Consider the following 17770-nt stretch of genomic DNA (forward strand, 5'->3'; position numbering starts at 1 on the left):
TTTAATTTTTTATTTTCAGACAATTATTATCTGTCTGTCTGATGCGAGGTAACTGCGCCGTAGTATGGGGACGCTACACCTAAACACTTCTTTGGGAGTGATTATCACATCCACACGAAAACCTGAATCGGGCAAGGTAGAAGAATCTTTTTACCCATTCGCCAAGTGTACAAATTAGTTGGGTCGACAACATATTCCTGTCGTGTGACGCACATGCCGTCACCAGCGTTGTATAGATTATATCAGACGTGTTTTCCTGTGGAGGAATCGGTTGACCTATGACCTTGCGATCAAATGTTTTCGGTTCCCATTGGAGAGGCACGTCCTTTTGTCTACTAATCGCACGGTTTTGCGATGCGGTCGCAAAACACAGACACTAAACTTACTACAGTGAACAGAGACATCAATGAACGAACGGACAGATAAAAAATTTGCAAAAATAAAGAAAGTAAACTTTTCACTCGAGGGAAGACTTGAACCAAGGACCTCTCGTTCTGCAGCTGCTCATGCTAACCACGGGACCACGGTGCTCCTGAGCTCACACTCCCCTTCATGTTGCTTATCTTGCGCATGGATTACTCAGTTTGTATATTTTGCTTATTTTTTTCATAGTTCCACACAACTTCTTCCTGTTTTCTCTATTGATCTGTGTTCAGTTTTTCAAGGCCTATCCACTGTGCCAACTTATAACTAAATCTGAGGGGGGTGCGATGGGGAGGTTCCCTTGTTAGTCTTTTTTCCCAGGGATTATTCAGCTGTAGTCATTGTTTTCATAAAACTCCGACACTAGCACCTTTATTTCTTAACTCAATTGCTTACCCTGAGCCTGCTGAAGTTGTGGAAGCACTCCTTGGGTTGATTTTATTTTCCTAGCTTGCTTTACCATATATGTAGAAACATTGAATTCCTTTGCCGTGTAGGCAATAGACCAGCTGGAAGGTACAAAGGTAAGAATAGCTACCTTTTTCTGGCGTGTGGATATGGCACATTTTTCTTTCAAATCATGCACAATTTTGTCCAAATCAGAGCATTTCTGGCATGATTTCTGTTCCTTTGGAGCAGATAGTTCTTCCTCTTCCACCATTAATGTGTAAGCTTTTTTGTGTTTTAATTCCATTTGAGCTTCTTGTAGTTTTCTTCTACCACAGCTGGGCATGTCTCTTTTTCCAACTTTGTGTATCTTCATGGGAGACAAACCAAGAGCAGTCATGTATTTAATTGCTCATCCGCTGTGGTTGTAGGTGGCTGATACTCTTCATCACTGTCATGTAAATTATCTGAATATTCTTCATATTTTAGCAGTGTAACACACCTGGAACATAGCTTTTGTCCTGGTTTCATGTTAAGTCCCATGCACTGATTCACTTTCAATACTGATTTTATATCAATTTCTCTGAGGCTACACTTCACTGTCTTCTTATGAATCCGAAATGGATCAAAACAACATCTTTGTAGAAAAGAATACTTATCCAGAAACACTTTCATATGATGATAACAAACACTAAAGTTTCCTGGAACTGTACTTCTTGTGCCCACAGGGTGTATCCCGGATCTCCATAGCAACAAATCTTGGTCCGATTCATCCAGATCATACAGTACAAAGCAAATGCCACATTTTGTTCCGTGTGTTGTTTTATGACATTCAGATGCTTGTGCTCTACCAATACTGAAACTTGTTTGAACAAAAGCACCACTAGTACACTCTTCTGCCTCCATACTGACTTTCCACAACAGTACTGACCAGTCTAAACTAGAATCTTAAAAACATGAGTAACCTGTAATTGTTGCTTGTTTCCTTTGTTGTTCCTGCCTAACAATGACTCATTCTGTCCCTGAAAACTACCATTGTTTAACTTTCTGTTGCTTAATGGTTCCCCACAATTGCTGCAGCTTTATCTGAAACAAGTTAGTTGTCTGCATCATCACTATTACTTGCTAAATCGTGTTAAAAGAAACGTAACCAAATACATCTCTGTCAACTTTTATTGTACACAAATGCCTTGCAATAACAAGTTGAAATTTTGCCACATATTATATTATGGTCTACTTATGCAGTGTTTGAAATTTGGCTTGGATATCACTTGTCTCTTTTGTGCTACCAAACTTAGAAAATCCATGTTTTCCAGGTAATTTTTCAAATTTTTCTATTTTCGTGTGCATGTAACTCTGTTTGTGTGACTGATATGGACAAGATAAGTTCTGTGTGTTTAGGCCACATTAAGCTTACCACAAAATTATACCCTTTTTGAGTGAATTATATTTGGCATAGAGGGCACCTACAATATGTACCTTTTAATGTATTACATTTTTTAAATCACATTTTGGATTTCTTATTTTCCCTCAAAAATATATTGTTGGTGTTTTGATTCATAGAGTGTGTTCTCTAAGTGGATGTTACTGGGGCGTAAAAATTTCACTGGACTGTGCGGAACAGTTCCAAAGTTAAGACCTGAAGTTGGGTCTGAAGATAGATTGCCAGATGCGGGTTGCAATTTCCGGGTCGTGCCACCTTCTTTCACAAGCCATAATTCTGGAACTAATTGGCAGGGGAACTTAAAATTTTGTACATGAGTGTTCCACACTTGGTAGCATTGGTGTGTTAAATTTCAGTGAAATCTGAGACTATCCGATGGAACATTTTCTCAAAGTGGTTCAATTGACATGGTCTGACCCTATTAACATTGCCTGCAAGGTCACAAATGTACAACATGAACAGCAAAAGTCCCAACACATCTGCAGAGGATTCTTTATTCAAGCTACATGACAATATTTCAACAGTTGAACACACCATCATTTTCAAGGCACAAATATGACGAGAGAGAACAATTCAATAAAATTTACACCCTCTGCAGGCAGGACTATGTCACTGAAGAACCATAATAAACAACTAATGCCATCACACAACCAAAGATGACCCACATCAGAAGTTATCGGGTGAGCATGTACCATTAACTCTTGTTCCTTTCTCTGACATGACAGGGAAAGCACGCTTCCTAGCAGAATTTGAGCAAAAACTTGCTAATTTAATCTTAATTACTTCCTAATAATCACCATCCCAATAGCTGGAAATACATGCCAGAATCTCTGAAATTGTTTTGATACATTCCATAGAATGATTAGTAACAAGGTAACATTCTGCAACAGCAGTATTGCTCTGCTGTTTAAAGTGTGTGTGTGGCATTCAGTACATCAGTTCTCCACAGTCCTAGCGGTCTGACCAATATATGCTATGCCACAACTGCAAAGGATACGATAGACACCTGCCTTATGCAAACAAAAATCATCCTTTATAAATCCTAAAAGGGCCCTAATCTTCAATGATGGTCATAAAACTCATTTGAAACAGTGTCTCCACAGAATAAGACTAATACCGTTGGCATTGCTACCCACACAAGGCAATAAAGCCTTAACAAAAATGCCATGTCATTGTTTACATTAGCTACTGAATTCATGGTTGGTAGACAGTGTAATGCACAACTGATCTATCTTTCCTATACCTGTGCTGGCAAAAGGTGACTTTGAAGTGGACTGACTCAGCTGAAAACTTTAAGGGTTAGAGACAGAGTTGAGAAAAACCTTTGTACTTAAAGAAGCCAGACGGTAAAATTGGTTTCTTTATGATCTTTGTTTTTTTTTTTTTGTTTTTGCTCAGGGTGGTGTGTGTGTGTGTGCGTGTGTGTGTGTGTGTGTGTGTGTGTGTGTGTGTGTGTGTGTGTGTGTGTGTGTGTGTGTGTGTGTGTGTCTGTGTGTGTGTTCGTACTGGTGACTGGATACACTGAGGAGACAAAAGTCATCAGATACCCCCTAATATCATGTTGGACCTCCTCCTGCCCGGCATGGCACAGCAAGTCAATGTGGCATTGACTCAACAAGTCATTGGGAGTCACTGCACAAATACTGAACAATGCTGCCTCTGCTAAAGTGTTGGCAGTGCAGGGTTTTGTGCACACATCGTCCTCTCAATTATGTCCCATAAATGTTTGGTGGGATTCGTGTTGGGCAATCTGGGTGGGCAAATCATCTGCTCGTACTGTGCACAATGTTCTTCAAACTGATTGTGAACAATTGTGGCCCAGTGACATTGTGCACTGTCATCCATAAAAATTCCATCGTTGTTTGGAAACATGAAGTCTATGAATGACTGCAAATGGTCTCTAAGTATGAACATAACCATTTCCAGTCAATGAATGGTTCAGTTGGGTCAGAGGACCCAGACTTGTAAACACAGCCCACACCATTATGGAGCCACCACCAGCTTTCACAGCAGCTCATTGACAACCTGGGTCCACGGCTTTGTGGTGTCTGAGCCACAGTCGAACACTACCATCAGTTCTCACCAACTGAAATTGGGACTCAGCTGGCCAGATCACAGTTTACCAGTCATCCAGAGTCCAACCGATATAGTCACAAGCCCAGAAGAGGCGCTGCAGGTGATGTCGTGCCATTAGCAATGGCACTCGCATCAGTCATTTGCTGCCGTAGCCCATTAATGCCAAATCTTGTCACACTGTCCAAACAGATATGTTTGTTGTACATCTCACATTGATTTCTGTGGTTATTTCACACAGTGTTGCTTGTCTGTTAGCACTGACAACTCTAGGCGAACACTGCTGCTCTCAGTCGTTAAGTGAAGAAAGTCTGCCACTGTGTTGTCCAAGGTAAGTGGTAATGCCTCAGATTTGGTATTTTCAGCACACTCTCGACACTGTGGATCTTAGAATACCGATTGTTTAATGATTTCTGAAATGGAATACCCCATGCCTCTAGCTCCAACTACCATCCTGTGTTCACAATCTGTTAATGCCTGTTGTGCAATTATAATCACATTGGAAATCTTTTTACACGAATCATCTGAGTACAAATGACAGTTCCATCAATGCACTGCCACTTTATACCTTGTGTATGTGACACTACCACCATCCGTATTTGCATCGCATCGCTGCCCCGTGACTTTTGCCTCCTCCGAGTAGTTCCATTTAAATTCTTATGATTAATTTATCTAAGACACTCACACATATTTACAACTACTGTATTAGTGCCACACTTCTTGCACTGCCAGCATAGCATCCACTGAGAAAATCTTTGCCATTTGCAAACTTTTAGGACCAAATTAAGAAATTATTTTAGGAGAGAAAATATCCATGAAATTTGTGATGTTCTATAAATTTCTAGGTGCTTTCAGAAACGAGCAAATTGTAAGCATAATCATTATCATTCTACATAAAAAGGAGCAAATTGTACTTTACAATCATTATAATTCTATGTCAAGTTAAAATTTTTTATGGAAATGCAAATGTTTTTCAACTGTGTTTCTCATACTAGACAAAAAGTCAACAGACAATATTAATAAAACGAATTCTTGTGACAGTAATAGTTGTCTACAGTAAATACGATGGCTTTTCTTAATTTTGTATAATGCTAAGTATGTAACATTTTGTGTGTTCACTAAATTTCCATAATTAAATATCCATGGGTTTTATGGTGTTTTTTAAATGGTTTAGAAAAAATATTTTTTTGGGTTGGGTTAAATTACAACCACCCTGGTCTGAGATGACACAGGCCCTATGAACCTCGCCGTGCTGAGCTGGATGGTGAAAACTATCAGCCTGAAGAAACAATCCAGTGTGAGTTGGCCTCTTATGAGGTCACAACATACTGCCAACCTTCCTCCTGATCATCAACACCACGGGAGGGAAGGAAGGCATCCTTTGGAAACTGCAGTGAAACAAATATTCAGATGAACTGAATTCAGATGATCAAAATTTTGAATCACTACTTCCATGACAAACAACAAAAGTATCATCTCCATATTTAAAAAGGCATGCAGGCCCCTCGAAATCTTCCATACACAGATTGGCAATAATAATTAGATCACATAGGGCTCACCATAATGACTGCACCTGTCTGCTCATAGAACTGGACACTGAATTAAAAATAAGTGGAAGTCAGCACATGTCAAACAGGTTAGTTAATTCAACACCAAACCTAACATCAATTAACAGCAATGAATGAGACAGAGGAATGTGAGTCAAAACAGAGACCACATCAGCACTTAATAAAATGTCAGTCATTGAAACAAACTCCTATCGACAGAGAAACCCGCCAAATTCCTAACTTGATGCACACACCGACCTACAAGGTACGTCATGTCACCAATGTTATTGACAATAGGTCTCAGAGGGATCCCTTCCTTGTGAGTTTTCGGATAGCTATATAAGCTATGGGGGCAGCAGAGAAAAAGCTAAAACTCTTCTCTTGCAACAACAAACTTTGCTTCCAGAGGTTATTACTCTTCCTACCCACTCTTGTTTGTTGGCTCAGCACTGAGGCTGTGATACACAGGATCTCAAAGTAAATAATGCATCTTTTGAACATAATCTTGCTTCCAGAACATCACTGTAGGATTATCCTTGTTCGTGGGTAAGATAACAAAGTCAGGATCCACCCTGGGTGAATAAAGAGCAGTCCTCAGGTCTCTTGGATGAATGTGCCCTAGTCAACACATAAACATGCTTCTTCCCTGTTCTGTGCCATCCAAAGAATTCTCACTGAGAACGATCACAGATCAATTTTATTAACCAACTGAAATGCGTGATCACAAAAAAGCAGAAAATAGTATTCTAAACAAAGAAGAAGGGAGTGTCACTAACCTGGTGGTGCCCCATATGGAGGAGGGGAAGCTCTTGTGTCAATGTACGGACTGACACCAGGTTGCAGGACTGGCCCTTGAGGACTTGCAGCATACGGATTGTATGGTGGTGGATAGTTCGGTGCAGGTGAGCTAGTAACAGAACTGTCACTAACATAGTGCTTTTTCCTGCTTGCAGCTGAAACCAGTAATAAAAGAAAATATATGAAATGACATAGAAGGACAACAGACCACATTAAACAACAGACACATATATATAATAATCACAATAAATTATCTTATTATTACTTGACTGAAAAATAAGAGTACAGTACAGATTCAACATTGTAAAAATAGTTTAAGGCAGCAGGCAAGCAATTGGTAAAAACAAAAGATAGTAACTGCAAGAAGTGAGATGCAAGTGAAAAACTTGAGCAATTCATACAAAACAGCAGAAAACAGAAAATCTGTGGAAAAAATTGTAAAACAAAAAGATAGAGGAACAAATTAAAAGAAAAAGTGATACCCTTTCCCAATAATTCAGACTTCTCACGTTGTTGGGCACATGGAGACTTCCACTCTTTATACACATTTTAAGTGACAAGGGAAGGGGGTTGCTTAGTGTTGCAGGTAGATGGTGAGGGCCGGAAAGTGGTCAGAAGTTGGCACAACAGATGGAGGAAATAGAATTGGCTCAGATGGAAAACAGGGTAGTCAGTTGTCAAGAGTGGGGTGTATAGGTGCATAAAGTGTAACTGTATGAGAGTAGAGCAGACATAACAATACTGAGAAACTTTAACATATTGTGGGATGTTAAGAAGAAGCAAGTACCACAACTATGTACCGGCCATGGTCTAGTGTAAGCTGTCAGTTACAGGAAATACTACAAGGTGTCCAACTTTGCTTCTGCCGTTTGTCGATATGTGGCAACAACGGTAAGTAGCGGTCAAAAGAGACAGATTGCAGACGTCAGGCAGTTAGCTTGGATCTCAGTCAACATAACCTCATTCAAACATTAGTTGATTTGTGTCTGCATCATAACATTGTTCATGACTGAAAATGTCAGTTTACGAGCCTAATTCTTGTCATTTGTGGGAGATGTTACTGTTTTGTTTCAATATGATGAAAACAGCGGCTGAGTCTCACCAGATGCTCTCAGATACGTATGGTAAGGATGCTAATAGTAAAAGAATGTGTTGTGAAGGTTTCAATGCTTCAAGAACGGTGATTTTAATGTCGTAGACTGGCATAGTGGTGGAAGAAAGAATGTTCTTGAAGATGCAGAATTGGAGACATTGCTGAGTGAAGACTCGTGTCAAACTCAAGAAGAATTGGCATGATTAGTGGGAGTGACACAGCAAGCCATTTCCAAAAGTCTCAAGGCTACGGGCATCATTCAGGAAGAAGGAACTTGGGTCCTGTGTGAGCAGAAACCAAGAGATGTTGAACAGCATTTGTGGGTTTTGTGAACAGTTGCTTTAGGGGCAAAAACAGAAGGGATTTCTGCATCATATTATGATCGGGGACGAAAAATGGGTTCATTATGATAACTCTAAATGCAAAAAATCATGGGGATATCCTGGCCATGCTTCCACGTCGACGGCCAAACCGAATATTCATGACTCCAAGATCATGCTCTGCATTTGGTGGGACTAGCTTGGTGTCATGTACTATGAGGTGTTAAAACAAAGTGAAACAATCATAGGTGCTCGTTATCGAATGTTGCAATTAATGCATTTGAGCAGAGCATTAAAACACAAACGGCTGCAATAAAGTGATCTTGCAGCACGACAATGCTAGACCCCACGTTGCAAAAGAGGTCAAAACGTACTTGGAAATGTTAAAATGGGAAGTCCTAACCCACCCGCCGTATTCTCCAGACATTGCTCCCTCTGACTATCACCTGTTTAGATCAATGGTGCATGGCCTGGCTGACCAACACTTACAATCTTATGAAGAAGTCACACATTGGATTGATTCGTGGATCACTTCAAAAGATGAACAATTTTTTCGACACGGGATTCATACACTGCCCGAAAGGTGGGAGGAAGTAGTGGCCAGCGAAGGAAAATACTTTGAATGATACACGTGTAACCAACATGTTTCATTATAGCCTCAAATGTTGGGGAAAAATGGTGGAAGCAAAGTTATACACCTTGTAGGTTGGTCAGTTGCATGGGAATCAAGGACCAGAATGCTAGGAGGTGAGCAGCAAACCAAATGTATATTAAAATCTCTCCAAGAGGAGAGAGGGGTAGGTTGGGTGAGATTAAAGAGGAAGGGCAGGGCACTTGACCCCAGGATGTGGAAACCCACCTTTATAGTGGCAACGAGGGCAGACAAAGATAAAAGGAGAAGCATTAGGGTGAGTAGCTTACAACAGAAAATACTTTAACAACTTAAGATATGTTGTTATAGTGAAGATAGTAGTGTCATGGAGCCTAACCAAAAAACTCAAAATCACTGAAGTGAGAGAATAATTACTAACACTGAGACAAACAAAATTAACTACTATTTTTGAGTCAAAAGGGATATTTGATATGATATATCAGCTTTGACTACTGATGTGATGTTAATGGCTGCTGTGATGTCATCTTTTGGTGCGTATATTCATAGTCTGATTGTTACTTGATGAAGCCAACGAACGTGGAAGTAAAAGAATTGTTGTTGTGACAGACTGATCTGTACATTAGACCATTTCAAAAAATCGCCACTGGTATTTTTCACATTTTCTACATTGCTGGAAAAGCTCACAAATCATACTGAATATTCCCTATTTTTATTTACCTCTTGTGGTAGCCTACATCAAAATTTATTGTACATACCAGTTACGTATTTTTACACACATTTTTTAAAGAGAATAGCCTGAGTGGAAGCCATTGAAGGCAAATAGTCTGGAGAGACAAGCAAACAGTAAGCTTCTCAAGTGTAAGAATTCAGATGACTCCACTGAAAAACCAAATTATATAATGAACATTTGTGCAGCATATGCATAACATATTTGTTCATTAATTTCTTCTCCAAAACAAAAATTGATAACTACAGCCATAGACAATACACGGCAGAGTAGTTTCCTGTCTGAGCACAATTTACTAATAGATTTGCAGTCTGGTTTTATGACTGTCTTACTTGTTGACCAGATGCTTTTCATATAGCACAGTAATAGAAGATACTCACTGCAGCCACTGTTTATTTACTGTAACTTGACTACTGCTTTTAACAGACAGTATTTTCTTAAATCAATAACATTAGACCACCACTGAACTATTTTCGCTGTAGGAAGCAGACCCTTAAAGTGTTACAAAGCAGGAAATGAGCTTGCATTCAACAGGGAACAGTATGCGATGAAATGTTCCACTGGGTAATTTTATGCTTGAAAAATTAACGAGTTAACTAACTGTAGCAGATGACACGTTTTCTTTATAAACAATAAAGACACAGTTTTTACAGTTCAGGCAGGAGCATACAGCAAATCAAATAAACTATGAAATAACACAAAAACATAGCATCTGGCATAATCCGTGTCACTTCAGGCAGGGGGGTTACCTTCATAGTCCCAGATGTTATTGAATTTTGAATATGTTAAAATTCAGGAGTAAGTAAGAATCACATATTTTTTGTATTCTCCCAAAAAATTCCTGCCCCGAGACACAGGCCTGCAAAGACTACACTGCGAACACCATCTTGAAGATGTGAAATTTGGAAATTTTTTTAAAATGCTGTACCTCGGTAACAGTTCTAGATAATTTGTTAGAGTTTTCTTTATTTGAAAGATAATTGTTTTATGATTCAATGGTATCCTTCGTTTGGTCATAACTGTGAAAGTTCTTTCACTGTCACCTTTTGAATTTTTTTATAATTTACAGAATTTTTTTAAATGCCAATCCAGAAAAGTTAGATTTTTACTGTTGATTAGCACCATGTACTCTGTACATATTCTCTGCAAAGGAGAGCTTCCACTTTTAAGTTGGACAGGTTTTATTTCAAAAAATCATTTTTTTAAACCTTTATGGGTAATGTAAGTCTTCACGGAAATTGTTTCTTACTCATTTCTTTGTTACAATGTTTATTTCTATTGTCTTTGTTGCAGTTATTTCTTTTCACTTTCTTTGTTGCAGATATTTCTTACCCTTTGTTGTAGTTTCTTTGTCATGGTTGTTCATCACAGATTTCTGTACTGTAGTTGTTCAGTGCTAATTTGTTTACTGAAGAGGCTTTCAACAAATTTGAGACCATTCAGTGAGTTCTGTATTTTCGTGAGGAATCTGCCAGTTGACACAGTTGCAGAGCATTTTGTAAAAAGGATTGTTTGATATGTCTCCTGACTGGGGCCACTGAAGAGTGAAGTGTGCTGACTATTTTCATCTCGATTAAAGAGGAAGTCTAGTCATAAGCTCTATGCAGCAAGAAAGTGCAGACAAATTACTAAAGCTATGGATGATTACACTACAGCAAAACTGACCACACTCTCTAAAGTAGAAATTACATCTTCAGAAGAAAATGAACCAAAGCATTCTTGCATCTCTTGCCAGGAATTTTTCACAAATATCAATTCAGCTGTTGAATATTGTGCATCCTACAGAGAAAAGATTCAAGTTTTAACTATTATTCCAGAGACATTTTCAAACAAAACAATTCTGAACCACATTCCATCAGTATCAAAAGTACATGGCAGACAAATCAAGAAATATGAGGTCTGTAAAAGGAATCTTTGGAAGGCAAGATTCCTATTATGGTCATGTAGAAGCAGCTCAAGTTCAAACAGTGCAGTCATTTTATTTGGAAGATAAATGGAACTGTTCTCGCCAGAGTGCCAACAAAAAAGGCGGTATAACTGTAACAGCTGAAGGTTAAAAAGTTGTGAAAGTGAAGAGGTACATGACTTGCAGTCTTAAACTTTTGCAATTTACAAGAGCAACTATACAACTTCACATATTGGAAGATCAAAATTTTATACACTATGACCTAAGATGGTAATTCCACACCCATCTAGAGATGTTTGTTTATGTGTGTACTGTGCAAATTTTGAACTTTGTGTGGTAACTCTGAAGAAATTACTGAAGCACGTGACATATGACACCTCGGTTGGGCACGTGAAGTCATTAGTAATCTGTAAGGCGAAAGACTTATTTGTTTCAAGAATGTGGTGACTGGCCTGGAAAGGGAGGACTGTCTTTACAGACAACTGGCCTGGAAGACGTAGCAGATAAAACCTGCAGAAATTATATATGTGGCATGGGATGAAAATAAACTAAGAAAACTGTTGCCTTTGACAGTTTCATTGATGAACTTGGTAAATGGTCAGTGAAAGCAGTAATACACCAGTATCTGAAGAAATTGCAACAATAACTGATTGCAAAAGTGAAAGGGTGTCTACAGGCTGAAGAACTATGTTTAGTGCTTCACTGTGATTTTGCTGAGAACTGGTCTGTAATTCTCCCACAAGAAGTACAAGGATATCATTGGAGTAATGAACAGGTTTCAATTTTTACAGGAGTGACATATTTTCAAAACAAGACCATAAGTGTTGCAGTTATAAGTGATGACACAGGACATGACACAGCACATGCTTTCCTAAAAACACGCAAAATTCTTCAACTGCAAACAGGGGCAGAGAAGATCATCATTATTGCTGATGGTGCTCTTGGTCATTTTAAAAATCGTACCAGCTGTTTGAACTGAGTAAGTCGCTTGTGCCAACTGACTGGGTATACAGCGCTACTGGCCACGGGTAGGGGCCTTGTGATGGTGTAGGAGGCCTCCTGAAACACCATGCTACAAAACATCATCTTACCAGACCAAATACATACAGTTGTGATTCAGAATGCTGAAAGGAATTCAGAAGACACATTTTTGGACTCAAAGTGATGGGCGAATTCGTATTGCACGCACTTTAGAGAGCAAAAAAAAAGAAATTTCGTTCATTCGGCCAACATCTCAGAAACAGCAGGATAATATTCAAATTCACAACATGAGAAGGGGGATGTTTGTGGCGTATGACTGTGACTGGTGGATTGCAGAGATTATAGACACTAGTTATGAGTTAAATGAAATTGCAGTGAACTTTGTGCAACCACGTGGGCCAGCTGTTGGATATATAGGTTTCCAGCTGAAGGACAGCAACGACGTCATCAGTGCTCACTTCCTGTTCACAATGTTTTGATTATTGTAAGTGCTCCAGTTCCTATTCGTTCAACAGGAAGGCATCACTCTTGCATAAATTGAAACCTTTAAGTCTTTCGCATATAGGCTATTTTGGAACAATTTAAAATGTTTGAAAAATGAGTCTCTTACTCATCTTTCAAAACTAAAATTATGTTAAATAAGGCTAGATTTTGATTTTTATTAGCCTGTTATGTGATAATGTGGTAATAAAACAGGTTTTATGTATGGCAAAAATTTCAACTGTTTATAAAATTTGTTGAACCTAAAAGTGGAAGCTCTCCTTTTCAGGGAATTAGAGCTATATGGTAATAATCAACAGAAAAAAAAAATCAAAATTTTATGGATCGGCATTTTGGAAGGAAAAAACATTCCAGAAATTTAAAAAAGTTCAGAAAGCTATAGTAAAAGAACTATGACAGATAAGTCCAAATGGTGGATTTCTTTGCCATCATAAAGCAATTATCTTAGAAATAAAAAAAGCACATAGAATATCTAAAACTATTCCAGAGATACACCATTTCAATATTTTTTCCCAAAATTCACATCTCCAAAATGGCATGCACACCTTCATCTTTGAAGGGCTGTATCTTTGAGCAGAAACTTTTTTAGAGGGGAAAAAAAGTGTTGCTTACTTAATCCTTCATTTTAACATATCCTAAATTCAGTAACATTTGAGACTATGAAGGTCCTAGCCTGCCTCAATGGACATGGACTATGTCATATTAAGGTGGACTGTGGTTAAAATACACATCTGACCAGAATGAAATTTTCACTCTGCAGTGGAGTATGCCCTGATATGAAACATCCTGGTAGATCGAAACTGTGTGCTGGACCAAGACTCAAACTCTACCTTTCGCAGGCAAGTGCTCTTCTGACTGAGCTACCCAAGCATGGCTCATGACCTGCCTTCATAATTTTACTTCTGCCAGTACCTTGTATCCTGTTTTTGAAACTTCACAGAAGTTCTCCCATGAAACCTGGGTGACTAGCACTTCTGGAAAAAATGATATTGTGGACACATGGCTTGAGTAGCTCAGTCAGTAGAGAACTTGCTCAGAAAAGGCAAAGGTCCCAAGTTTGAGTCTCGGTCTGTCACACAGTTTTAATCTGCCAGGAAGTTTCATGTTGGTGCACACTCTGCTGCAGGGTGAAAATTTCATTCAGAAAACATCCCCCAGGTTGTGGCTAAGCCATCTCCACAACATCCTTTCTTCCAGAAGTGCTAGACCCGCAAGTTTCGAGGAGAACATCTGTGAAGTTTGGAAGGTAGGTGACAAGGTACTGGCAGAAGTAAAATTGTGAGCGTGGATCACGAGGCGTGCTCGGGTAACTCAGTTGGTAGAGCACTTTTCCTGTGAAAGACAAAGGTCCTGAGTTCAGGTCTCAGTCCAGCACACAGGTTTAATCCAGGAAGTTTCATACATTTGACCATTTACATTTCACACGGTTAGGCGATGTCTCTTCAGCTGATTGCTCAGATGGCGTCTTCACAAGGCTTGCGGTTAATTCCCTCTCTTCCCATTTAGGTAAATCATATGTGATAACAGAAGGGGAAAAAGAAAGTAGATAAAAGTGAGATGTGAGATATTGCACTACAAGAAGAATTTGACAAAGCTCTGAAAGATCTAAATCAAAAACAAACCTCCAGAGTTGACACCATCCCCTCAAAATTACTGAGACCCTCGAGAGAGCCAGCCACGATGAAACGTTTTATATGGTGTATAAGACAGATGAAATACTTTCAGATTTAAAGAAGAATGTAATAAGTAATTCTAATTGCAAAGAAGGCAGGTGCTGACAGGTGTGAATAATACTGAACTGTCAGTTCACTAAGTTATTCTCAGAACATAATGAGAAGAGAAAAAGAGAAGAGAAAAATTGGTAGAGGGCTATGTTAGGGAAGGTCAGTTTGATTATAAACATGCAAGGCAACACTGACCCTATGACTTATTTTCAATTGCAGTTACGAGCTGAAGTGCACGAAGGGGAAACAGTAGTTGAAAAGGGAGTTCTTCAGCATGTACATTGAGCCACAAGTAAAGGAAACTGAGGAGAAATTTGAAATGATGAATAAAGTACAAAGAGAAGAAATAAGAACACTGAGATTTGCTAATGACATTGCAATTCTGTCAGTAATAAAAAAGGACTTGAAAGAGTAGTTGAGCAGAATGGCTACTGCTTTGAAAAGAGGATACAAGATGAGTATTAACAACACTACATCGGGTGTAATGGAATATAGCAGAATAAATCTTGTGATGCTGAGGAAATTAGATTGGCAATGAGACACTAAAAAAGGAATCTACAAGCTGCTGTTGTTTGTGCATCAAAATACCTGAGGACTGATTAAACAGAAAGGTTATAAAATGCAGGCTGACAATTACATTAAAAGTTTGTCTGAAAAAGGAAATTAAAAAAAATAAGTGTTAGTAAATCTGGAGTGTAGCCTTATAAGGAAGTAAAATGAGGTCAATAAACAGGTTAGAGGGGGAAAAAAAACAACTACTTTGAAAATGTGGTGCTACGGAAGAACACTGAAGATTAGATGGGTAGAGCAAAACACTGAGGAGGAACTGAATCGAACTGCAGACAACATGAATTAATGGCACAACATGACCAAATAATTTGATAGGACACATCACATGGCATCACACCGTCTTTAGATTGTTAATGAAAGGAAGGGAGAGGAGGGGAGACCAAGGCTCAAGCGCAAGTAGCAGATTTAGTGGATGTAGGTTACAGTAGGTAAAACTAGAATAAAACATACATTAGGACTGAAGACCACAACAACAAAACAGGGTGTAAGAGCTACAGTAATAAAGACACATCTGACAGCATAGACAGAGCCCTAGAAACTGTGTATTGTGTGTGACACACACACTGGTGCTTGGGGGTAAATTGCCTAAAAACATTTCTTCAAATTTCTCTAGAGTACTACATATGCGATTGTATTACTGGGCAACACTTTGGAGAACAGCAGTGGTCCATGCTGGCAAACATCGCTGATTAATGCAGAAGCAAAATTTTAGGAATGTAAAAGAAAATAAATTTCTTTTAAAATTTCATATTTGGATCCCACTATGAAAAGCAAGAATGTAGGCCTACTGAAAACACAGCAGTTATGAAAATGCATTCAATTTAATGTAGCAAGTATGAAATCTATTAAATAATCACTATTCCTATTCTCAAGTCATTAATTGCAGGGATAAGCTCTACATATAAATTTATACAGATAAAGGAATATCAAAAACGTAGATCCAGTTCCTCCCATTTGCATAAATGAACAATAAATTACTTTCCACAGAGTACATGTAAGGGTGAAACTCCACACGTTCCCTGCCCCTGGTAAAGGATCCACTGGTGGCACAATACATTACATCTTAACCAGAGAAGTAATATTATGACCACTGCAATAAAATGTTAAGACCTTGGATTTATTTACATCCCATGATGGTCACAGTTTCCTTTTCTTCTTTCACTTGTCTGGAAATGAAACTCATGCACTCTTATTTTATAATGAAAGTAGTGAGAAAGTTATTGGACAATCAAATTTTACCAATCATAAATTTTAAAAAGCAATTTTTGAGGGAAAGACTACCGAAAACACATGTACTGCAAAGTATGTTTGCCATGAAATGAGATGGCGAGAATGAGCTTAACGCATGACATTTAATGTTTATCCATTAATTTGCTTTTAAGTGTGCTGTTGAGTATGCAGCCCATGGGGAAATGTTTTACTTAAACATCTACCGATATGTTATGTATTATTCGCGTAACTATTACGTAAATTGCCCGTTAGTGAATAGCTACAACTATCAACTACAAATGATTAAAGTACAACGGCACACACACGATACTTACGTGCACTACGTTGCATAACTACACACAAACTTTTTTTCAGTGGTAAATGATATGAAAACAAATCACTATGACAATGCAAAAATTTAAGTGTAAGCTGCACATTTGCTGTAAGCACCCAAAACCAATAGTTCTACACTAACTGTTTTGGTCACAAATAAACTAGGTGTGGTGATCACAAACTACTATCAACTGTCAACGCCACCTTAACTAAAGAAAACCAAAAAGTTGTCAAGTAGTCCAACTGCACTTAAACATCAAGATTCTAATGGCAAAAGAGCACTACAATTAACCTCCAAAGCTACAATTTACGTTACAGTCAACATTTAATTTTTGTATACTATACATATTACTTTGCTGACTACTGTGCAGATACTTTTCGTGCAAATCTACCCAAAATGCTTCTAGCGAACGACAGATTTGATTAACCAGTTGTTCACCACATCTGATTTAAGTGAGACCACCTACACTTACGATGTCTTGCTCCTGCTGAAGCGTTATAGTTCATTTCAGTGCCCTATATTTACTGAAATCTGTTGTTTCTATCTATGAGTTCTGTGGATACCAGTTAACACTTTTGAAATTACACTGCACACTCACATTACACACGGCCACATACTCACCGCTTCCAACACGCAAAACAAAACACTAACGAACAACATGTTTCGAAGACATCTGACATATGGTATGCAGAGGACACGGTGAAATTGTTTTTGTCTCCGTTAGTGTACAGTCGTTAAATACACTATAGTGTGCATCCAATTCACCATCATAACTATAAACGAACTAATCGAGAAAAAAAACATCAAAATGAAGGGGGCACCCGGGTTTGAACCGGGGACCTCTCGATCTGCAGTCGAATGCTCTACCACTGAGCTATACCCCCGACGTTCGACAACTACAAATGAAATATAATACAGTTGATTAAGCTATCTGTTATAATGTTTATAATTAATAGGCGTACGGTACACCTGATTAAGCTATCTGTTATAATGTTTATAATTAATAGGCGTATGATTGATGTATCCCACTTAACCGGAAAATAAAATATTTAAACCGAAAAATATATATATATGATGTGCAACAAACTTTCTCCTGTGAAATTTCTTACGCGTTGCTGCT

General features: G+C 38.5%; 1 protein-coding gene and 1 non-coding gene across 2 annotated transcripts in view; both read right to left on the reverse strand.

Annotated features, from left to right (window-relative positions):
- Positions 1–17352, reverse strand: part of LOC126461355 (protein YIF1B) — a 63608-nt gene extending 46256 nt beyond the window's left edge. The window contains exons 1-2 of the mRNA XM_050095990.1: positions 17123–17352; positions 6651–6827 (exon numbers count right to left, since the gene is read on the reverse strand). Of these exons, the coding sequence (XP_049951947.1) occupies positions 6651–6827; positions 17123–17156 (211 nt within the window). The 5' untranslated portion in view covers positions 17157–17352. The remainder of the gene's footprint in view (positions 1–6650; positions 6828–17122) is intronic.
- A 110-nt stretch (positions 17353–17462) lies between these two features.
- Positions 17463–17534, reverse strand: Trnac-gca (transfer RNA cysteine (anticodon GCA)). The gene has a single exon. It is a non-coding gene; the product is annotated as a tRNA-Cys (tRNA).
- Between the last annotated feature and the right edge of the window lie 236 nt (positions 17535–17770).

This window comes from Schistocerca serialis, chromosome 1, assembly GCF_023864345.2.
Source record: "Schistocerca serialis cubense isolate TAMUIC-IGC-003099 chromosome 1, iqSchSeri2.2, whole genome shotgun sequence".
NCBI lineage: Eukaryota > Metazoa > Arthropoda > Insecta > Orthoptera > Acrididae > Schistocerca > Schistocerca serialis.